Below are 25,289 nucleotides of genomic sequence, written 5' to 3' on the forward strand. Positions count from 1 at the left end.
CAGGCCTTCACATCTCTAGTCAGTCTACGACTGCTCCTTCCTGATCCGACACCGTCCACGTAGCTTTGGGCATGACACGCAAACTGGACCACAGCACTGGTATCGCACTGCGGCCGGTGCCCAACGTAACCCGCGTTCAAAATCCCCCTCCCCCCAAAAATATCTCAAAGTAATCACCACCACCACCAGCTCATCGCCGCCGTCGAGAGGACCCTGCCGTTCAAGCTGCCGAAGCAGGTTACTTGGAGAACAAGTTGTGTGTAGAAAATAAAGAGTGCCTTGTAACTGTAAATACATACACGTATATCTGAAATTATTTACTTCAATGTTTCGCAGAATCAAAACGCCTAGACAGCTGCGCTCAAATTTCGCATTAGGGAGTATGGTAATCGTCGTTAGAATTTTTTTTCCCATGTGTGCAGCTGATTTTCGGTAAGAATTTTTTTTTGGCCCACTGAGCCGATTTGCTCAGGGGAAAACTGGTTCGCCGCAGCAACAGCCGTGACCTCATCGTGACCACATTAAACTATTAAACTAGTTCTCCTTCTTGAGTGAGCTCAGGGATGGTTGCTCCCACGTAGACAGCCGTATGTACGCCAATGCGGATCTATCACTTTTTATAAAATTTTTTCATTCTATTGAACGCGCGGAAACGAGAGAAAAAGCGCGTTGTAGCTAGGCTCGGACCAACGTTTTCTTGTTCGTTTATAAGAATCTTCCTTCGCTGTAGACTTCAGGAAAGCATTGCCCTGAAAATTATGCTCTCCGGCGCAATAGAAAATCAGAGGCGTGTTCTAAGCGTAGGACCACTTTGTCCGTGAGGAAGAATGAGAAAAGCAAAGGCGTTCTTTTGCTGCTGTATTGATGGCGATCACATTATCTGCTTTCACTGAAAGCTCGGAGGTTTAACCTTACGGAGAGTGCATCCGAAATTCCAGCACAAAGAGGAAGAGAGGGGTGTCGTGGCACTGTTGTCTTGACTCCACGAACACAGCTTAACCAGGCAAACTAGTAAGACTTTCCCTCATTTATTGTCTTTTTTTTTTATATGCGTCGAGAAAGGAGTGCAACAACACAAGCAAGGTTTGAGGGTCGGGGGAGTCGCGTTGGCTAGCACTTGGGCAAGGGCACCATCAACCCTTGAACTCGCCACACAGAGAGCTGAGCGCACTCACGTATGGGCGAAGGAAGGAGAGAGTGAGACGGGACCCTTTGGTAGGCACGCAGAGCTGGCCTTCTCTTTCTTTATTAGCGCGCCGCGCGCAGCTCGTTGCGTAGCCAGTCGAGGTGCGAGGAGACGCGGGTGTAGATGCCCGGGAAATCCGGATTGCCGCAGACTCTTCCCCATGAGGCGATGCCCACCACGTAGTATCGGCCCTCGTGCAGCATCTGCAGCGGACCTCCGGAGTCGCCCTGCACCAACGCCACAGAGAAAACTATCAGCACAACGTGGATGTCTATGTCCGCCGGATGTCCTCTGCGGTGCGTCCCGCGAAACACACCGGACACGGGACAGTGAGAGCAGGGCGCATATTTTATCGAACGCTAAAGGCTTTCTTTTTTATTGTTTTCCAGATCTGCCATTTTGCAACCCGCACTCCACTACATGCCTGCGAAATGCACTCAATTTGCACGATCAGAAGCGGACAAAATACGCGCATGAAGAGGTTAACTGTACAGGGTGATCAAAATTGAGCATTACAGATTTCTTTACAGATTTCTGTCAGATGGGAAAGCTTTGACCGACTTAATTGTTCGTTCCACGCAATTGAATGTATTAAGTTCGGAAAGAATGGCCTCGTGAGAGATGTTACCAAATGCCCCTTTTCAGGCCAAGGGTCGTAATGAGGTGTTCTAAATGCGGAATCTAGGTCAGGACTTCTTCCTTTAGAAGCAGGAACACGTTCTGGGCTGACAGTCCAGGCCGGAAGCCGATTGTTGCATCCACAGAGAAGGCGTTGGCTTGATGAACACGGCTTTAGTATCAGCGCTGCCTACATGGCAGCACGAAAGCAACTCCCCCCCACTACAGAGCATGAGCAACCATTTATACGCATGCAGCTACACTAGCGCATGCGCAGAATCATGGTGACATCACAATCTTTATCGCACAGTAGCAAACGCACGTGCCCCATTCATCATACCGACACAACACTCCCTCCCCTACTAGATCAAAAATGGTCATATCCCCGACGCTCAGTAGGCCGCCTTTCCCGAGTGTTCCGCCTTAATGAAGTTTGTTCATCATAAGATGACACGTGGTCTAAGGGGTTTGGTACAACTTGAGGCTCTGGGTGCACCTCAGGCAGCGGAGGAGAGGCGACCTCGAAGGCGTGTGGCAGGCACATTTCGCTGTTAGCTTTGGTTTCATCGTCAAGAACAGAATGTCTCAAATGATCTGCATGCACGAAACGCACTTTGTTCCCAATAACAACCAAATACGTAGTCAGCGACTTCACTCGCACAAGTTTTCCAGGATGCCACTTCACTTGATCGCCGCGCACAGAGCGCACTAGCACATTGTCGCCAGTCACAAAAGATCGCGGCTGCGCTCTGCGCTTATCTGTAGACCGCTTCACCATTTCGGTTTTATCCGTCACGGCACTTGTCAGCTTCACTCTCAACAAGAACAACCTGGTCCACAACTTTCTCTTCAAGAACAATTCGGCCGGTGTCCTTCCGGTGAAGGTGTGTGTTGTTGTTCGATAGCACAAGATAAAGTTGTCTATTCTGTGCTGCAATGTTCTTGCAGTGCCCTTTTCTCTGTCATCCAGCAACTGCTTGAATAGTGCGGTCTTTGTAGTCTGTACCGCACGCTCCGCCGACCCTTTCGACTGCGGGTGGTAGGGAGGAGTGCATGTGTGCTTTACCCCGTGTGTTTTCAGGAAGCTTTCAAATTCAGCGGAAAGGAATTGAGGGCCGTTATCGGTTACGATTTCCAAATGTAGACCATGCGCATCAAACATACGTAGATCTAACCATTTCAACTCTCCTAGCGGCAGTCGTTGTGGTACACACCTTTACTTCCAACCACTTGCTATATGCATCAACAGCTACCAGGAACATTTTCCCTTCTTTCTCGGCAAAATCAAGACGAACCCTCTCCCACGGGTGTTCGCACACTTTCCACGGAGTCAGAGGCACCGGTTGCGAGGAGGACTGGACACTTTGACAAATGCTGCACTTTCGCACCGTTTGCTCCGGCGCTACACCGATGCCCGGCCATTGACCATTGACCTTGCGACCATTTTCGTTTTTATGAATCCAAGGTGCTGTTCTTGCAGCAAATTCAGTACAACACTCTGCAAACACTTCGGAATGATCACTCTGTTCGTCCAAACAATACAACCAACTTGAACAGAAAGTTCAAAACGTCGAACCCAGAAAGGTTGCAATTCTTGAGAAACAGATTTTTGCCATCCATGCCATATCACGTCGCGAACCACAGTTAGTAGCTTGTCACGTGTTGTTTCGCGCTCGATATCTTTTGACGTCAAAGGAAGTTCGTCAAGTGAACAAAAATAAAAGATCTCTTCAGTCTTCTGTGCCATCTCCGGCAAAGGCAGTCTAGATAATGCATCTGCATGGCTGATTGCCGTACCGGGCTTACATGCTATCTTTTAGCTGTAGTTTGCTAGGAAAACAAACCATCGATACGCCCTAGCAGTGGCCACAGCACTGCTTTTCCTTTTCGGGCCGAAGAGTACGGTCAGCGGTTGATGCTTTGTGACCACAGTAAAGGTTCTACCGTACAGGTAGTTGTGGAATCTTTTCACAGCAAAAACGATGCTCAAAGCTTCTTTTTCAATTTGGCCATATTTATGTTCAGCAGGTGATAGTGAGCGCGATGCAAATGCAATTGGCTTGTCTTTTCCGTCCACGATCTGTGACAACACTGCACCAAGACCATATTCGGAAGCGTCACATGTTGGCCATGTTTCTTTTGTGATGTCGTACAGCTCTAGAATCGAGAACATGTTCATTAGTCAGCATCTCTTTACAAACTCTAAAAGCATGCTCAGATTGACGCGACCAATGCCATACAGTTTCTTTGCATAACAAGTCGTGCAGGGGTTCGACAACTGTAGCTAAGTTAAGCAAAAATTTGGAGTAAAAATTAATCAAGCGCAAAAAAGCCTTCAGCTGGGTCATGTTGTGTGGTTTTGGAGCATCCTTTATGGCTGCCACTTTATCCACAGTGGGATGTAATCCATTTCAGTCGATTTCATGACCCAGGTATCTTTCATGACCCTGCTATCATGACCCTGTTTTCATGACCCTGCGATTTCATGACCCTGCTATCTATAAGACGACTTGCAAATAAAGCCGGTTAAATACGTTATTGATATCATCGCACCCTATTTATCATATATATTTAACTTAGTACTTGAATCAGGCTGTTTTCCAACCGCTATGAAGAAAGCAAGAGTCTCCGTTATACATAAGGGGGGCGAAAAGAATGATATTAATAACTATCGACCGATATCTATACTTCCTGTATTTTCAAAAGGACTCGAAAAACTAATATTTGCGCGTATTAACATCTTTTTCTTGAAGCATAGCTTACTAACCGACTGCCAGCACGGTTTCCGGAAAGGCAGGTGTACTGAAACGGCTTTACTTACAATGAAAGAACTTATAATTAACAACATTGACAACAACTACCTTACACTCGGCATATTTATTGACTAGAGCAAAGCTTTTGACCGCCTAAATCATCAAATATTATTACACAAACTGTTTGCATATGGCTTACGTGGTGTATGTCATTCGTTGCTTGAATCTTACTTATGTGACCGCCAGCAGTGTGCTTTTATTGACAATATCTGCTCATCTTTTCAAACAGTTACCTCCGGCGTACCTCAAGGTAGTGTTCTGGGGCCGTTTTTGTTCAATGTATATATTAATGACGCTGTTGAAAATAGAAGTACTTCATCATTTGTGCTTTATGCTGATGATATGAGCATGTTTGTTTCTGGCAAACATATTAGTGCAGTTCTAGCGGAAGCTCAATCTGAATTGCTGAAAATTTGGGATTGGTCCAATCTTAATGGACTAAAAATTAATACAACTAAAACTAAAGGTGTACTGTTCAAAGCCAGAAACAAACATGTGGACATAAACCACCCTCTTGTACTTGGTCCTGAAGTGATAACAATAGTTGATAAACTTAAAATATTGGGTGTAACCTTCTCAGCTGATATGACATGGACTAGTCATATCGAATCATTATCAAAACACCTATCTGCAGCAGCAGGTGCAATATCACGATCCCGGCAGCTCCTACCAGTGAAAGCCAAACTCCAAGTTTACCACGCTCTTTTTGCTTCTCGAATTAATTACTGTACACTTGTGTGGGCTACAACAACCCTTAAGAATCTGTGCATTCTTCATCGTTTGCAAAATAAAAAGCTTGGCGCTATATTGGCAATCTCCCACGACTACATGCAACCGGCCAGTTATTTACAGATTTTGGCATTATCAATGTGATGACTGTCTTTGAATTCCGCTTAGTCTACTCGTTGTTCTTTTCAAGTGAAGATTTTAAAGCATTTTTAACCGCTTCTTCTTGCTTAACTAGTCAAAGAAGTGATCCCCGAACCCGTGCTTCAGACATGTGGTTTCTACCGCATCGTCGCACGGGATACTTACTGCAATCACTTACATACCAGGTTCCCTTTGTGCTGAATAAACATGAAAAACTGCGTGCTGATTTCACTACTTTTACTCGGAGACAAGTTCGCGAATATTTCGTGAAACGTTGACACAATCCTTTTTATGCTGTGATTGTATCCCTCTGGTAATACCATGAGATTGCACTGTTATTTCGGTAACCACATATCTATTCTTTATACCTGTGTTTATACCTGTGTTTATACCTGCGTTTATACCGTGTGTTTATACCGTGTTTATATTGCGTTTCTACCTGTGTTTATGCCTGTAATATGTTCCATGTAAAGCAGCTTCCTGCTAAAACTGTCGCCTGCTGATGTATGCGAGGGCCCTCGGCACTCTCAAGCAGTGAGAAACTGCTTTTTCGCTGAGGTGCCCCCCAACCTAGAGTTGGAAAATAAACATTGAATTGAATTGAATTATTCGCTTCTGGAACAACCTGAATGTCGCGGTGTTAACCCTTATGCCATATTCGCTCAGTTCGCTTGAGCACCTGCTACAATCTGTCATAGCACTGCTTTTGATCTTCGCCCGCGATGACGATATCATCTGTGCCAGTCAGTCCGTGTAGGACTTGGTCCATAACAGCTTGAAACACTCCTGGAGCGCAGGCTACGCCGTATGGCAAGCGTCGGAACCGGAACAAGCCGGGATGTGTATTGACAGTGAGCAGTTCTTGCTCTCGGTCGTCTAATTCGAGCTGCAAGTACGCCTTTGACAAGTCCAAAACTGAAAAAACTGCTCCGCCTTGCAACGTTGCAAAAATGTCCTCTGGCAGAGGGAGCGGATGCTGGTTAACCTCAATTGCAGGATTTACCGTGACACGGTAATCACCACAAAGCCGGAGCTCCGCGCCATTTTTCTTTGGCACGACCACTAGAGGTGTCGCCCAAGCACTGTGGCGTACCCGGTATATGACTCCTGCTATTTCTAAGTTACCCAGTTCCTGCTCCACTCGTTAGCGCAGAGCTTACGGCACTGATGGCGCCTTACAAAATACAGGGGACGCGTTATCTCTAAAACAATGCTTGTCTTGAACCCTTTTATGGCTCCGTAGCCAGGCTCGAACACTTCGTGATATTTGTCAGTCAAGGACACTTCTTTCGTCACTGACTTCACTTCCACTGAGCCAGTTCCGGCCAAACAACGTAGGCATTCTGGCGCCTTTAGTCACGTTAGCAATTACTCGGGGCAAGTGAAAACATTGATCATAGTACCTCACTTCAACGTCAACGATCCCTTTGATATCAACCGGCGTGCCATTGTGACTAGTTTGACATCAGCTGGTCTGAAATTGAGGTTTGGCAAATGCTTCGCGCACTCCGCTTCCATCATTACGGAAACCGCCACTCCTGTGTCTAGTTCCATGGGTACGTTTTGCCCCGTTTAACTGTACATCGACTGCAATGGCCGGAGTGCCCGCACGGCTGTCGATGTGACAAAGCGTAAGTAGGTCACTGTCCGACGATTCCTGCTCTAACTGATGCAAAACTCTACTTTTGCACATTTTCGCAACGTGACCTTTCTTTTGAAATTTTGGAACAAGAGCTGTTCAAGAACGGACAACTTACAAGTACATAACGCCCACCGCCTCGATGGCAATTTGATTTAGTGCTCTGAGTTGAATTCTTCGGTTTCGGCTTGTCGGGGCCGTGGCAGCTGTGTTCCACCACTTCGAAGCCCGTTCTCGACGTCGACGACTTGCTCTGCCAGAGGACGTCGCTGCCGCCTGACGGGTGCTCAACGCTGGTTTCCGAAACCATTGCCAATGTATCTCTCGCTGCTATTTCCATGGCAGTAGCAATGCTGGAGGCATGGTCCCAGGTGAGCTCAGTGTCGCTCATGGCCAGCAGCCGAAAGCGTATGGCCTCAAAATGAAGGCCCGCAATCGGGCGGTCCCGAAGCGGTTGTTCCAGGAAGCTGCCGAAGTCTCATGAAGCTGCCGATTTCTTGAACCGCACCACGAAGTCCGTAACGTTTTCTTGAGGGTCTTGTTTCTTTTGATTGAAGTGGTATCGTTCGCTCACCACGGAACGCGTCGGAGGGTAGTGCTTCTGCTGCGCCTTTACGACTTCGTTGTACGTCGCTGTGCTGGGAGCCTTCGGGAAAAGTAGACTTCGCAGCGTCACGTACGCTTTTTCTCCGAAGGCGTTTAGGAACAGATGCAGTTTCTTGGCATCGGTAACTTCATTAGCCGTGATGTAGAGCTCGAAGCGTTCGATGAAGACGTCCAATGTTTCCGCTGTCGGGATCAAACTCCTGCAGCTTTCCCACTGCGGATGCCATCCTCAGTTCTTTGTCCGGTATCCCATCCTCGTCGCCAGTTTGTTGCGTCCGCGGAGAAGGCGTTGGCTTGATGAATACGGATTTATGATCAGTGCTGTCTACGTGGCAGCACGAAAGCAACTCCCCCCAGTACAGAGCATGAGCAACCATTTATACGCATGCAGCTACACTAGCGCATGCGCAGAATCATGGTGTCATCACAATCTTTATCGCACAGCAGCAAACGCACGTGCCCCATTCCAGATACCGACCCAACACCGATCATGGTGTGGGGGAAAAAGTGGCTGTTCTCGATATACTTTTCGAGTAGTGTATACATCACTCGTCCGTAGAGCTTGCCCAGTCATGACGTGGAGGAAATTGGCCTGAGGACGTCCAAGGAAAGAGGTTTTCCCGGTTCAGGGTTTAGGAATGGTGGTTATTTATGCGTGGCGTCACTGGGGTAGTACTTGACATTGAGCCACAGCTCATCGTTGAGATAGTCGGTAAGATCCTGGATGTGATCGACGCTTAGGTTTCGGGTCACAGCGTAGGAGATACGGTCAGCTACCGGGGTTATATTGCGGCGGGGGGCTCGGGTGGCCGCAACGTCTTCTTCCGTGGTGACAGGGGTGTCCAATTCAAATTGTAGCAAACGCCCTACGCAAAAGCTGCGTCACACCAGAGAGGAGTTCCGCGTGAACTAGTACCGCCTTGCATGCGTAATTACAGGAAATAGGTGGAAACTATGAGGGGAATACCTCGGAACACTCGTGCTCTAAAAGAATTTTACAAAATGCAGTAGTCTAGAAATGCGACCGCACTATGCTTCTAATGTAAATCACAGCAGCTAGAAAGTTAATAGATTTTAGTTTAACAGTAGCCTAACGGCGACGGTTTACGTCTCATTTTTTGTTCTCCTGGCCGTATAAGTTATGTCCTCAGATGGATTTCACTTACTATTGAGCGCTAAATTTGAAAGAATGTACAAATCTTTATTCTGTTCGGCCTGCATCCGCTCGGCATTGCTAACGTCATTGAATCGTTTTTTCACAGAAGTGGTAAATTTGACGCACTTTCACCCGCATCTTTTTTCTTCAGCACTCGTAAGCGGTGTGGGGCTAGTTTCATGCTGGAAAGCGAACTTAGTAGAAACCACTCGACGGGCTAGCTTCATAATAAACGGCTCTATGGCATCAGAGGCATGAAATCAAACGTGTTAAAGGCGTACAAATGACCCTGCCACTCAACCACTCACTCACTCAACCACCCACTCACCCACTCAACACCTCAACCACTCACTCACTCACTCACTCACTCACTCACTCACTCACTCACTCACTCACTCACTCACTCACTCACTCACTCACTCACTCACTCACTCACTCACTCACTCACTCACTCACTCACTCACTCACTCACTCACTCACTCACTCACTCACTCACTCACTCACTCACTCACTCACTCACTCAGCCACTCAGCCACTCAGCCACTCACCCACTCAACCACTCACTCACTCAACCACTCACTGAGCCACTCACTCACTCCACTACTCCCTCAACCACTCACTCACTCAACTACTCACTCAACCACTCACTCACTAAACCACTCACTAAACCACTCACTTAACCATTCAACCACTCACTCACACAACCACTCACTCACTCACCCAATCACCCACTCACCCACTCAACCTTTCACCCACTCACCCACTCAACCACTCACTCACTCAACCACTCACTCACGCAACCACTCACTCACCCACTCTACTACTCACTCACTCAACCACTCAACCACTCACTCAACTACTCACTCAACCACTCACTCACTCAACCACTCCTCAAACCACTCACTCACTCAACCACTCACCCACTCAGCCACTCACTCAACCACTCACTAAACCGCTCACTCACTCACTCACTCACTCACTCACTCACTCACTCACTCACTCACTCACTCACTCACTCACTCACTCACTCACTCACTCACTCACTCACTCACTCACTCACTCACTCATTCACTCACTCACTCACTCACTCACTCACTCTACCACTCACTCATTCACTCACTCTACCACTCACTCACTCTACCACTCACTCACTCTACCACTCACTCACTCACTCTACTACTCACTCACTCACTCACTCACTCTACTACTCACTCTACCACTCACTCACTCACTCACTCACTCACTCACTCACTCACTCACTCACTCACTCACTCACTCACTCACTCACTCACTCACTCACTCACTCACTCACTCACTCACTCAATCATGATGCTCAGAAAACTTGCCGCATTTTGTGAGTAATTCAGGCAGAATTTTTCGCCCAACGCATTTGCTTTATTCTCGTCTCTCCGTCAGAGAGGCGTTTACGGTTCGGTTGTCGTGCAAGTGAAGAATATTAAACGGATCTGAATATCAAATGCACAACGCGCATATAGCACATATTTTGACGGGATCATCGCCCTGGTTCGTAATAAGAGAGCGTTCGTTATAACAGAGGCTGCCATAAGAGGGCTAGACTGTATTGGCGTGCAAGGTTGTCTTCAACACTAATAAATCATGCAGTCAGTGTGCGATTATTTGGTCCGTGGCGCCATCTCTTTAGAGTAAATAAAAGCAGCCTTCTTTTCCTGTCAGATGATTAAGGCGGCTCGAGCAGAGGGAGCGACAGAAAACCGGGTAAGTTCGCATTGCGGTTGAAGGCTCGCAGACTTCTTGCTTGATACTGGTGAAAGAAGAGGGGACAGTGACACCTGTGTCACTCCTTCCTCCCTGCTATCCGCTCTCTCTCGGACATCACCTCATTTACTGCAGCGGTGGCCTATTGACTTGAGCATCCTCCTCGTAGGTTGGAGCTGCTGGGTTTGATCCCAAGTTCCGCCGAATAAGCGCCAGTTATCCAGTGCGTGCAAACTTTCCACTTTCCTGGTGCGCGCTTTCTCTGGGGTCAAATTCTTTGAAAAATGGGCCTTTGACTCCACCTTTCGACATATTTATCCCATCGACGACAAGTTGTCCAAATTATTTCTTGCAATCACGAATCTAGCAGCTGCTTGGAGGTGTCCGGCAAGACGGCCTATTGGGCCCCCTCCTATTTAATCTGCATATAAAGGCAATGCTAATATTAAACAGAACGCCATATTTATTATACATGCAGACGATACTAGCATATTTTTTCTGTTACTAACATTGAAAAACTTATCTCTAATTGCTATAACACTCCAGCTCAGCTACAAAAGTGGTCCACAACTAACTATATCATGATTAACGAAAACAAAAAAGAGCAGTTATTTTTCGGCCCAAAAATAAGCCTATCCCTCTTCATGCTGATATATGAACTACTGTTCTGTTGACATTGTTGACCGTTTCAAATGTCTTGGTGTGATAGTTACTGCCCACATGTCCAGAGAATCTCGTGTGAACTTATCAATAAACCTGACTCCAATAACAGGTGTGATCGGTAGTCTCAGATACATTCTTTCTGCAAAAATTAAAATATTGGTTTACAACGCTCTTTTATATTCACATGTTAACTACTTTCAACTTGTCTGGGGTTTAACTACGTTTTCAAAAAAAAAAAGAAAACGTTATGCAAAAACATATATCTACGCCATTTTGTACAATGCTAGTTATAATGCAACAACTCGAATTTTTTCCGTAGCGCTTGTGTTATTGCAGCCCTAAACTATAACACTTTCGTTTGAGTACTAAATTTAAATATGAAGGCTGATATAAGATATATAACCTGGATACTTTGGCGCATTTAGAAAGGAATGAGCAATATAATTCTATAAGGCAAGGAGAATTATCCAAAAATTGCCGCATGCCGTTTGATTGCGGGTATGGAACGCCTATGTAATTCCTTAATATCACTTCTGAACCATATTATAAATTTGCTGATTTTTATTTATTTGTTTTACTCTAGAACTCAAGTTCATGTTTGCACAGGGGGAAAAGGATTTCACTTATCCTGGTATTTATTTTGTCTGACCAAGGTGTTTTGAATTTTGTTCTGCACTGGTCAATGTTTTGATTTGTTTATTGCCTCTGTTTTTCATTACTTCAGTCGAAGCACCGCTTAATATGGGGCTGTGGACTCGACAAGGCGTCTACTGTCGGCTTTTTTTCCGTTCCCTTCCATCTATAGAGTGAATGGTGGGTGTAGAAATTTAAAGTTCAAACTGAAACATCTTGTGCCACGGCGCTCTATGGCAGGCTGCCCTTGCGCCGTCAAAAAATCAATATAATCATCCATCCCCTCGTCCCATATGGATAACATTCTCATCCAGCACCTGAATGAAGGAGTTATCGGTGACAACTTTCTACACCAACTTCTTTTACCTCAGATTAAACGTTTTAACATGCTGCTTACCGCTACCGCATACCATGACCACCAACGGTCAGTGTATATGTGCAGATGTCCCCGACAAACAAGGTGCAGGCCAGCGGCCCATCTACGCACTCGGGGTACTTGCGCATGATTGGTGACTGGCAATTGCGGTATGCGTTAAGGGTGCACGCTATGCTAAAACTTCCTAAAGTCTGCTGCACAGCCACAGCAGTAAAAGCAGTACAAGAAAGAAAGTGTACTCACGGTTTCCTTCTTGGGCCGCGGTGAGCATGTGACGATCCGTGAAGAGCGCTCCACCGCAGACCACTTTGGGCTGCGCCTTCGTCTTTAGGTAGATGGCCGCCTGCAAGAGAAGGTGGCGACGGTCGCGGCTGCTGTAAATGGCGCGCAGAGTACCGCAGCCGAGTCGAGAGCAGAGACAAAGCTGTGTTACGCGATGCTTGCTGATTGTGGGCCGTTTCGGCAACCCTAGGCGTAAACAGAGAAAAAAAAAAAAAATGCTCTTATGACAAATACCAAAACGTCGAGAACTGCTTGACGAAACAAAAATTTATTTGTCGCTCATATAATCTTGAATGGCTATGACATTTATACTGCCACTGCTCGCGCAAAGAAGGAATAATTAGTTTATATTGGCTCTTTTTTTTTGTTCTTCCTACACTAACAAGCTTTGTTAATACCATGTAGGGCGCGACTTTTTCTTGGTGCCTTCTAAAAAAAAAAAAGGGTAAGAGAAGCGCTTATTTTCGGAAAGAAACTACAACAAAGGATCTCGATTCCTTCTAAAAAATTATATAGTTTTATTTGTTGCCTAGCTCTATTAATCAAACCTCGATGAAGTATCTCGCTGCATGCTACCCACAGCCGCTGTCACCGTTGTGTGCAGAATACGATAACTGCGGAATTTGGTGGAGTTAGTGAAGAAATAGTGGCATCCAGAGATTACGTACCATCCGTGGCCACGCTCCGACGTCGGCCACATGTGCCCCAAGGATGCGAGGCTCGATGGCGAAGGATATGCCGTAATCTGCGCAACAGAGGTTGCACGCAATGCATGATCAGTCTCTTGCCTTTAAGCTTCAACGACTTAGCAGTGGGTGTCTGGAGTGCTCTGCCTCGGAGACATCATACAACGAACACTCATATTGGGCTTGCCGAGCACATGTCAGGACATATCGACACGATCCAAGCAGGTACAGTGCGCTGTATCGTTTCGCGTACAGTCCTTGAAGATGTCGATATCCGCGTTTAGCCTCGCATATTTCGCGCAATCTAGCACAGAAGACACCTATGGGCTCTGCAAACGAAGGTGTCCCAGAAATGGAGACTCAAGTGTACAAAACCCAGCGGTTGGGGCTTTGATATCGCATGAATGTTCTTCTCGGGTTAGTTAGGCTTGACTGCTTCTGTCCTCCGACCGACCAGTGACGGTACTTTGGAAAATATGCCGGCTGAAGCTTGTATCTCAGGACAGGAATGTGCGCTATGGGACTGGACGAAGGTGAGTTGAAGACAGGACCATAAGCTCTGATACTAGACCCTCGCAAGCAGCTGTTGGCGTGGGTTCCCCCCTATTCTTCCGGGGTCTATTTAGCACTAGAGAAAAGGCTAAAAAGCGTGCGAAAAAAGAGGAGAAATGGCGGTTTGGAACAGTTTGATCTCTCTTGTTTAAGAGCCTTGCATGTAAACAACCCAGGACCATGAATTCACTATCTGCTTCGAAGGTGCTTGTGACGCTAGAAATTCAGGGAAAGAACAAAATGGTGCTATTAGTTGTGGAAAAGTGTGCCTATACATACATAACAAGGGGCGCACTACCAAACTCATTGCTTTGAGATATATTAATTGCTCCGCAGGCTGGGTGGCATAACAAAAGCAAGCTATGTGCGATATGAATGACGCTAAAATCACCAGGAAGAAAGCAATCACTGCTTAGCGCAGCCCACTCAGGGGAAAAAAAAAAAAACCTCTGCTTGAGGTAATGGCGCGAGCTCCATCCTTTCATGTCGCTGACAGAATAGCCACCGCTCAGTTTTCTCGGACGCAATGTAGAGACTAGTTTGCCGGTAGGGAAGTTGAAAAATCACTAAATTTGGGCCATATCGTATTGTAAAATGCTGCTGGGAAGAGGACGTGCTAAACATTTTTGCTTGAATATAACATAATTTAACTCCGTCACTTCAACTCTAAATTTAAAGTTGCAGAAGTTCATGCGCATTTTTTTCTCCTTATCCACCAGACATACTTGCAAGAAATCTTTTCGTGGATGCCATTCTTATGCTCTATATTCTAAAGCATAAATGGGTCGATGGCCTTTCTGACGTTATTTTGAATACTCCGTCAGAAAAATTAGTCCTGAGTCACTTGCTCTACGTTCTAGATAAGTTGAGGAACATCGTGCTCTAGCTACTGTGGTGCGAAGCGTACTGAGATGCGTAGATATTAATACAGACCATGACAGATCTCGTTGCTAGAAGGACATAAATATTTAACCATATTTGGTATTAGGCATAGTTAAAGCGGAATAAGTTTTATTGGGAAGGTATTAAACATCTCGTACGCCGTCATGAAAATGTGATGTGTTGCATTTACATGATGTGCAAGGCGAGCCGGATTTATCTCTGAAAAAAAAATGCGGTGTTAGAAAACAAATTAATTCGTTACAATGCAAATATCTTTACTCTTCCTCGGCTGAGGGATAATGCTAGAAATAACACTTAATTAAAGCGAAATACTTGTATGAGTGCATCCTTTGGGCGACAGATACATGATGGAAGCCCCAACCTTGCGCTTTTGATATTCGCTGCACTGATCCTTAGTTAGATCCAAGATTCCTAAATAACTATAGGTTACAATCATCACAATAGAACTTGCCGTCAGCGCTTAATAAATACAAAACATTTCCTTTTGCACTTAAGGCCTTAATGACACGTTTTTTAAGCCTGCAGTGCTTTGAGTTTCCACACAGTTATGCTTTGTTATGCCTATCTTATGTTTATGCATCTGATGTGTATGCCTATCTTATGCTTATGCTTATTCAGACTGATTTTTTTTATATTTTTGTTTGCGTAATGGTACTATTTACTTTTTGAGTGCAATGCAGTATTTCTATTAATCAGTTCATTGTTTACCACGGCCTATCCAGAAGGCTGACGATAATTAGAGTGATGAGGCTGATGCTGCTGGCGCTGATTATGATGATTAGGAAGGCTGTCGAAGTTATATTGGAACTGCTCCTCTAAGTATATCGAACGGGACGTGGTGAAGGGAGCAGCTGGTGTTTTAATGCCACCCCTGGGCCTCACTTGATGGCAGCGCGGACGGGTAGTCGGCAGGGAGGGGCTCACTCTGGTCCGGTGTGATAGGTTCTTCAACAGCACCGATCAAGTTTGCCGCCCCCTCCCGCTGGGGGGCGCAGCACAGCGTGGCCAGCGCTCCCCGGTAGGCGCATACGAAGGGGAACTGCTGTGTTTTGGAGAGGTTGGGCAAATACGTGCACTGCGACGCCAGAATGCAGTGGCGGTCCCGGCCATCGGGGTGCGGCAGTTGCTCTCTGGCAGTCTTCCGGCTTCATGCGCAAGGAACATGGAGACACTAAATACTTTCAGTTGAGCGTGCGCACTGAGCGTATGCAGTGACTCTGCGGGTAACAAATGCGCAAGCGCAGAACGCTACGGATTTCACAGCGTCTTGCGGGCGCACGTAGGCTGCGCGTACGGGCATGTTACAGCATGTGTGCGCGAGTCAATGGGCGAGACAGCAAATCAAAATGCCGAATGGCGCACCAAACAAAGTACTCCAACTGCGTTGAGAGAGTTATTTATGGCGTTCTTCTATCTTGTTGAAAGCATTACGCAGGATATAAAAGAAGCTGTATGAGTGATCGGACAACAGAACACTCATCAGCAGTAACAGCGACGTCACGCACGAACCTTACGATGCACGATAGGAAATGCGAAAAATGCAAAATATACTCAAGCCAAGTGGCCGTTATAATGTGCAGGGCTGAAAAAGAAAGCACACAGGCTGAGTCGGGACATCATAGAAGATATGGCCATCCGAGAATCTGATGAGCCCTGTGCTAGCACGGCATCCGTTGCCTTCCCGATGGAGGACGTGATTTTCTTGCCCAGCACCACAGGCAGATAAAGGAAAGGAAAGAAAATGAAGATAATGCGGACATTTCTTAGATATAAAAGAGCGGGTGTTTCTAATAGAGTTATAGTTGCCTGCGCAGCATCGTCCTCGACTTTGTGTTCCTTCTATGTCATTGCTTCTTTTCTGCTGTAGTTTTATATTGTGTTGCTATGATGATTTTAGCATGGCCGTCTTCAACAGGATGTTTTGTTTCCCAGGAAACAAAGCATCCTATTGAAGACGGTCATGCTAAAATCATTATAGCGACATAATTGTTGGTTGGTTAAACCCCATAAACCAAGCAACAATTAATATAAAAGGAAAGAACATGTTTACTTCGCTGGGCGGCGAGAACTAACACGGGCTTTTTACGCTCGCTGTACTTCCTCCATCGTGGACTTCTGTTTTTTTCTCCCCCATGTAAAGCGCAACGTTCTGTATAAAACACACAAAAAAATAGCGGAGAAGTTCCGAATTCGCGCGAAATCGCCTCCACATATAGAAACCCTAGTTACCTCCCGGCCGACTAGGTAATCGACAGCATCTTTCCACGATAGCAAGTCATTACAACGGCGCCGGTATGCGCGCGCGAGAGGGTCGTAAATTACGAAAACGCCGAAAGCAGTTTCCTGAACTAGCCTGCCCGCGCTCACACTGGCGCGCTCAAATCTGTAGATTCACTTTCAGAGTATTAAGAGCTTTCAACGAAAAAGTCTAGCCTTCTCAACCGCAGTCTTGCATGTGGCACTTCCATGGAAGCAAAGATCTGCCACGTCATGCGAGCAATTGCAAGAGCGCACACTTCCACGTAATGCATGCAATTAGTTTCGGCAGCTTTTATTTAGCGTTCAGACTTAGAAGTAGGCTTCGATTTGCTGTTCTAGAGAAGTTGTCTAAGTCTCAGTAATAAGTTCGTGCGCCGAGTTGTATTTCAAGTAGTCGTCTTCAGAGTAACGCCAAGAACCGAACACGGCGAAAATTCTTTCTTGTATGTACATCTATTTCGAGGGCACTGCTTACGTATGCGTAACTCAGACTAACGATTTCTTATGCGCATTCTTTTACGTTTTGTGGGGTTTAACGTCCCAAAGCAACTCAGGCTATGTGGGACGCCGTAGTGGAGGGCTCTGGATGTCTTTGATCACTTGAGATTCTCTAATGTGCACTGACATCGCATAGTACACGGGACTCTATTCATTTCGCCTCCATCGAAATACGACTTCAGAGGCCGGGGTTAAACCCGCATTTGTCGGGTCGGCAACCGAGAAACATGACCATCGAGTCGCCGCTTTGGTTTCCAGGTCGCATTTGTCGCCGCATTAGTTAACAGCGTTACCAAAAACAGGAGCACACTGTGACGGCATGAACTTAGTCTTTACCCAGCCCCTCAGAGCCTTCCCTTACTTAATATGGCGAGGAAGGCGTTTTGGAATGCACTGAAAATGGCGTGTATCACCTTCTGCAAAACGAAACTCGCGTTGGCCAATTTTCTGCCCTGCCCATGAAATCTCATTGGCGGAATCCTCATGTTGTTTGTCATACAACATGAGGCGGAATCCTGCACATGCACACAAGCACTTAACAAAATACAAACTGATGATAGTTCGAAGCGCGAAAGACGCCCGCGAATCGCTTTTTCTTTTATTCTTGGCTGTGTCTTTGAGCACCACCGCAATGCATTCACTGTTGGACAGTCTGCAGTCAGCAGCGGCAGAAGTAAACGCGATGAGGCCTGCTGCAGCATTCAAGGCGTTAATTTAGAACACATGAGTTTCCCTTGAGGAGACGCAGCCACCTTGAAATAGAATAACGTGTGAATGTCGAAGCCTTCTGACTAAAACCCTGCAAGGATTCATCCTGTAGCTGTTATGATCACGCATAAACCTCCGGCCTCATTGGATTCGCACGTGGAATCATTCGGGGGCTGACGATGTTGGAGGAAAGGCGTCGTCGTGGGGTCGACTCCCGGCGTAGCCACGGTGATGGCGTTGACAGCAGAAAGCATCTTTCACCTTGCTGCGGGGCGTCTGATTCATGCAGACGTTAGTGAGGTGTGACACCACGGGTTCCTGAGCATCCGCAGGGACATCCCCGCAGGGGGATGATGGTGAGCAGTGCGTCACCACGGACTTGAGCACCCGCGCTTAGCCGTGCGCGGCATCGTAGTGTCCGGGAAAAAGGGGATCCTGGTGGTTGAGCCAATGCCGAGCGTTTGGACCCTTAAGGCCCCTCGGCGGATTCAACGCACCACTTTGGCCCCAGCTTCCCGTAGACGGCACCTCCGGCCTGTCCCGACCGGGGGAAATCGGCAGTCGCCTTTTCCTATCCTCCCCTCCATCTTTAACTTTCCTATCTCGTTCTTACAACTCTCCTGTCTTCTCCTCTCTTCTCTGTTTTTCTCTGTTTTTCTGGTTAACCTTGTGTGGCCGACCACCTTGAGTTGCGTCATATTTGGTTATAGTTAGGGTGTACAGCTGGCATGGGTAGGACTTGCGTGCAAGTTCGTGTCCTGTCCCCTCGTTGGGCTCCGTTATGGGTGGTTGGGACTATGACCGAATAACTTATACTCTTTACGGCTCTACTCCTATTCAAACACGATCGCACTCCGAAAAGAGTGCGGAACGAGGCAGCAGACTTTTTCCCAAGAAACAAAACAGCATTCACCAAATTTTATGTAATCCACACCGAAATAGCTGAAAAACAAGCCAGGATTCTATCCCCATTCCTTGTGTCAAAAAACTTACGAGATGCCTTGGGCCCTGGCTATAAGGTATCGAAAATGACCAGAGGAGACATTGCTAGAACTGCGTGACAATGTCCAGAACTCGAAAATCGCAAACATTGCATCTATTGGAGGAATCCCGGTCTCCGTAACAGCACACAGATCACTGAACACCGCCCGCGACGTCATCTCTGAAAACAATTTCATATATCTAAAAGAAAAAGAAATGCTAGAAGGGCTCATGGACCGAAACGTCACAGATGTGTACGGAATAAAAATCCGGAAAGACAATAAGGAAATAGATACAAAAAACCTGGTTCTCACATTCAACACATGTACATTATCTGAAACCATCAAGGTCGGATACCTCAAAGTAAATGTCAGGCACTGCATTCCGAACCCCCGAAGAAGCTTCAATTGCCAGAGGTTTGGCCACGGCTCACAGAGGTACCGTGGCAGCAAAACGGTCGAGAAAGGCGCGTCGAAGGAACACGTTTCAGAGAACTGCGATGACACTGCGCTACACTTTGCAAACTGTGAGGGAGAGCACGCTGCCTGCTCAAGATCGTGCCCATCCTGGAAGAAGGAAAAAGAAATTATAACCATAAAAACAAATGAAAACATCAGCTTTCGAGAGGCACGAAGACGATATGCACTGACAAAGGGCACTTTCTGCTTCAGCGCAAAAATGAACTTCGCCGATGTGGTGCGTGGGCGCGGCACACCACACCGGCCTACGTCACCTACCCAGCTCACACACAGTGAAGCAGGGCCACCTGCGCCTCTGGCAGAAGCAGTGAAAACTGCTATGCCACCCCCTAAACAGGGCCCGCCGGCTACGAAGTCGGCAGCCCGCCAGGCTTCCGCCGTTCGGGAGAAGCCCAACCGTCTGCCCGCGGGTTCTCCGCGGAATTGCAGCGCCTCTACTGAGGCGATGGACACTCTCCCGAGCTCGCCTCCGCTGCAGCGGCGGAGAAGCTCTCTTAAGCGAAAAAGAGAAAAAATTCCCATAACCGGTTTCAAACAAGCAGGATCCTAAGTTTTTAGCTCATCCCACAAACCATCATGGCGTTCCTAATCCATTGGAACTGCCGTGGACTACTAACTATAGCGACGTAACAGACATTTTAAATTCACTGTAGCCTGTAGGATTATGTCTACAGGAGACAAACTTTGGTCCTCTACAAAAAACCATTTTTAAGAAGTATAAAGTATGTCGAAAAGACCGGGGGCAGGCGAGTAGGCTGTCTGGAGGAGTTGCTATTGCAGTCAAGAGTGGCGCAACTCATGAAATTGGACTGCAAACAAAATACGAAGCAGTTGCAGTCACTGTTCTTGATTATAAAACAGTTGCAGTACGCTCTATATATCTTCCACCACATCACACTGTAACATTTCATGATCTGGGAGAACTATTTGATCAGTTACCGGAGCCATATCTGGTTGTAGGAGATTTTAATTCTCACTCTTCGTTTTGGGGTAGTGAACTAACTGATACCAGAGGCTATATTATAGAAGATTTTATTTTGTCCAACAATGTCGACCTGCTAAATACAGGCAAGCACACTTACTGTGTCCCGAACTGAGGTAAAACGAGTTGTTTAGAGTTGTCTTTTAGTTCTTCCTCTTTTTTTACTGATTTTCAGGGGGATGTTCTCAACAACAAGACACCTTTCCTTTGTAGTCACCTTATCATCCTCACCCTCAGTCCTCCCTAGCAAACCGCGCCGTTGGAAATTGAACTTAGCCGACTGGTCGCTCTTTCAAGAAAATGCAAGTCTGGATAAGGTATTCTCCGACGACCTCAGTGCCGACGAATTAAACTAAACTTTCACAACTTGTATAATTGCAGCTGCACGCTGGCTATTCCGCAATCATCTGGTGTGGTGCGACAGAATAATAAGGTCTGGTACACACAAGAATGCAGAGAAGCAAAAAAGAAACAAAACCACGCCTGGGGAGTTTTCAGAAGGTACCCAACATACGAAAATCTCAAATTTCAAAAAGGCCAGAGCAAACGCTCGCCACATCCGTGGAAAGCTGAAAAGACTTCCTGGAAGAACTACGTGTCTTCCATAAATATGTCAGTTGCATCAAAACAAATGTGGGAACAGGTCCGCCGACTTAATGATAGCTTTTCTGCTTTCGCAATTACTTTCCTAACAACTCCTGATGTACAAACAAGTGTAGGGGAACAAGCAGACATCTTAGGTGAGCATTTCTCAAACATCTCCAGTTATTCACAGATCAGCATCCTCAAGGTATAAAAACGCAGCAGAGAAACATAGACTTCCAACAACCGTAAAATGGTTTAATCACAATCCAGGAATTGAATAAATTCTCCTAACCGGAAAAAATACCGCACCTGGCCCTTATAATATGCACTATGAAATGCTCGCGCATCTTTCCCAATAGTCTGTGAAAGCACTTTTAACATTTTTTATCAAAATATGGTTCCTCGGAAAACTACCGCAAGCTTGGAAAAAAGCAGTTATTGTACTATTCCTGAAACCTGGAAAGCAACCAACATCCCCCAGTAGTTCCAGACCAATAACCCTTACCAGCTGCCTCGCCAAATCATTTTAAAGTGTCCTAAATATCAGATTAAGTTCCGTCCTTGAATCTCAGGAACTCCTTGACATCCATCAGTGTGTGTTTAGAAAGGCGTACTCGACTGGGTACATTAAAATAGAGAAGGTTAAAGACCGAATTAAGTACTCGTCATGACCTAAGAAGAAAAAGGGCTTGATATCTCTCACTATTTAAGAGCCCATCTTTCTCAAAAATGAGAGGAGGAGCTTTCGTATACATATCACTACGACGGCAATGGCAAGGCCGTTTTCCCGGTGAATTTCTGAAAAATTCTCGCCATCGTCTTTCCTACAGAGGCAGCGCTGACGGACAGACATTGTCTTCTTTCCATGCCACGCTGCCGTAAATCTAGGTTTCATAAGCAGCCAACAATGGCCCACAAATGCAGCTCTCATCAGCGTTCATGAAAACGTTTAAGGACAACACATATTAAACTTTTTCTTCATTGGCCGTGCCGGCATTTTGGGTTCCGAGAACGAACGTACTTCGGACATGCCCAAATTAGTTTTTAAAATTGTGTCTACGAACTCAGTATATTAATGCTCAATTCGGTAGCAACCCGATGAACCCAATCGCAGCTATTGGTGGTGGTGTGGTGGTGGTGTATGGGGCCTTAACGTCCCAAAGCGACTCAGGCTATGAGGGACGCCGTAGTGGAGGGCTCCGGAAATTTCGACCACCTGGGGTTCTTTAACGTGCACTGACATCGCACAGTACACGGGCCTCTAGAATTTCGCATCCATCGAAATTCGGCCGCTGCGTCCGGGATCGAACCCACGTCTTTCGGGTCAGCAGCTGAGCGCCGCAACCACTGAGCCATCACGGAGGGGCATCGCGGCTTTTGTCCTAATCATGTATACCACTTTGGACTAACCCCTTCGAGCATATTTTATACAACTGTTTTTTTACGTCTGAAAGTTTTTGTTCGTTTCGCAGAGGTTGCGGCTTCGGCAAACTCTGCGAACATAGTTGTGCTGAATTATTCTTGTGTGGTCGCTTACAGGAACTGCGAAAACAAAGACGGATTTATGAGATAGTCCTGAGAGGAGTGGTTGGGAGGGCCTTTCAGTCATGCATTCCTTGAAAATTGTGTTCAGCATAGTTTTCCTAGGTAATGTTTCTCGCTTCGACAGGAGGGCAACTGTACCCCCGCTTCCTTTTTATATCTGCCTCTGTCCGAACAGGCTATGCCGGGCCTAACTGGTTTGACGGTATGGTAGAGATTTCTGCATTATTTATTCCTTTTTTGACTGTCACAGGGCCCACATATTAAAACTATACTCCTGTTAAGACACCCTTAGTCAGCTATTCGAAGCCTTTTGAGAGAAGGATGCTCTAGAGCAGAGGTATGGAGGCATCTTGAGCACGCTCAAGAGTGCATTCATCACTGTCATATATTGAAGCTCTTACACTCAATGAAACACCACATAGTAGGCCAGGTGGCATTACACTTGATTCATGTTTTTGTGACAGTCATGTAATCAACAGCGCTCAAAAAAATTATCCGCATAAGTTGATGGGAACAACCATGAAACAACTGCAGTCACAACCACTTTTGGCGGATTTGAACATTTTTTATTGCGGTTTCTCTTGGCCACGCCCTTTAGTCTCGCTGCGAGCTCTTAGTATAGTAAGAAGAACTGCCGCTGGAACAATGTTTTTACGATGTTCTGGTAGGAGGGCCTTGCTTGTGAGAAATTGACGTGCCGACTCTCGGCAGCGAGTTGGCACCTGTTTACTGTCGAAATTAAGTCCATACAGATCGAAGGCGCTAGGTCGAATCATTAGCCGTGTTGGCACCTGACGTACGTTGTTCAGGCGCATGTTTCTTTGGTATTATTTTTATTTGACCAGTGCCTTCCTCCAAGGCGGCTTCTATCAGCGCACTTCATCAAAACTCGCTAGCATTTTCAGCGTTTGATATCTGCAGAGCTAAGCGAATGTCCAATGTTCAGTTTACCGAGCGTGCACTGCCAAGCCTGACAGCACTCTGCTAATGTTGTTGGTACAATACAGCTGCCAGTGCAGGTAAAGTGCAATGGCAGTGCACACCTTTATTCAATTTCAAGCCATTGTAGTTGGCTAGAAATTGTTTCCATCGTGCTAGCTCATCATGCTGCTCGCCATAATTTGTGCGCGTAGGCAATGCCTAGTTGTGGTTCGATGCCTGTTTGCTAAACACGACTAGTTTATGGCACGTCTGAAATACGGCGGAATACCGAACATTTCGAGACTCCTCCGTTTGTTTCGACACATGTGCGCAAAACACAAAAGCGAAAAACTATAAATGTTCATATATACGTCGAACTTTTGCAATAAGCTTATGCGATTAGTAACAAATCAGCTCAACAATGAAAATGTGACGTAGCATAGAGTTTTAATGTAGAGTATTTTGTTTGTAACATGTTTGTACATTTCTTCTTTTACTGTATACATTTTTGTGCAACACGATCAGCAAAAACGAGCGCTACATGAGTAGTATTTCAAAACGGTGGACAGCGCTGTCATATCACTGCGGTCAACAATAGAAGCGTGATCAAGCAGCACATGCGGACCACACAATCTTCATATTGAACTGTTGTACATTCACCAGGCTTAAGCAAAGCAGCGCAAAGATGCCGAAATGAGAAAGAATTACTGCGTTTCTACAATTCTTGCCCCCAACACGACAGCTGTGTTGAGTTCTCTGGCCGTTTATGGCATTTTTGTTGAGTGGTTCATATTTGCCCAAACCCATGGTCAGTGGTGTAGCTTTCTACTTCTTGTCATCTTACCAAAACAGCAGATAAAAATGAGTGAAGAAAAATTCGCACTATACTTGCCTTATTGCCTTACTCGTTGGTTAAAAATGCGGCCCTGAACTGCTGCGGGCCCATAAGTGTTCGAGGGCAAAAATTGTGCCGTTTACTGACACGTCTCTCCAGTTCCCGGGTTTGAGTGTGCCAGGAATAGTGTCGCAATAAATAATGCATTCTACCATCGCTCTGCCTCCCCATTAAGAACAGTTCACTTAAACTGACGGCCAACGCTGCTTACTATCACGTAATCGACTAGCCAACACGCAGGCACCTCTGTAGAATTTTGATGAGAGCTTGTCGAAAAATTGTGAAGTCAGCGAGTCAGCTGATAGTAAGCAAGGCTGCCTGCTAAAGCTTCTCAACACAGGGAACACACCATACATATATCCCGCATTGCTGTTTAAGCAACACAGGAAAATAGCATGCAGACTGGGAGCTTTGTCCCTGCTAGAAATTAAATGAACACTAACACTTATGTTTCCGAGGTTTTGAAGCTTGACTCTCGAACGTCGTAGCCCCTGATAAGTAGGAACTTCGGCATAATCACAGGTCACTCAACTCTTCCGAATGGAAGCCTGTAGGCACAGTGGACGGGACATAGTAGACGTCATCTTGCGTAGAGTTCGTGCTCTCGCGCGTACCACGAAAGAGCTCACACAAGCAGTCACGTATAGCCTTTTTGCACTGTCAAGAAAGAGATAGCGCATCGGGGGGGAGCGTCGTCCTCTGTGAACAGACGTGTC

General features: G+C 46.3%; 1 protein-coding gene across 1 annotated transcript; it reads right to left on the reverse strand.

Moving 5' to 3' along the window:
* Positions 1-1,248: 1,248 nt before the first annotated feature.
* Positions 1,249-18,439, reverse strand: LOC149339796 (proclotting enzyme-like). Its single transcript, XM_089550998.1, has 6 exons — positions 18,342-18,439; positions 15,603-15,865; positions 13,248-13,324; positions 12,541-12,640; positions 7,701-7,915; positions 1,249-1,413 (listed from the first exon to the last, which is right to left on the reverse strand). Exons 1-6 carry the CDS (start codon positions 18,437-18,439, stop codon positions 1,249-1,251), a joined length of 918 nt encoding a protein of 305 aa, XP_089407124.1.
* Between the last annotated feature and the right edge of the window lie 6,850 nt (positions 18,440-25,289).

Source organism: Amblyomma mixtum, chromosome 6 (genome assembly GCF_055824585.1).
Source record: "Amblyomma mixtum isolate Tamu chromosome 6, ASM5582458v1, whole genome shotgun sequence".
Lineage (NCBI taxonomy): Eukaryota > Metazoa > Arthropoda > Arachnida > Ixodida > Ixodidae > Amblyomma > Amblyomma mixtum.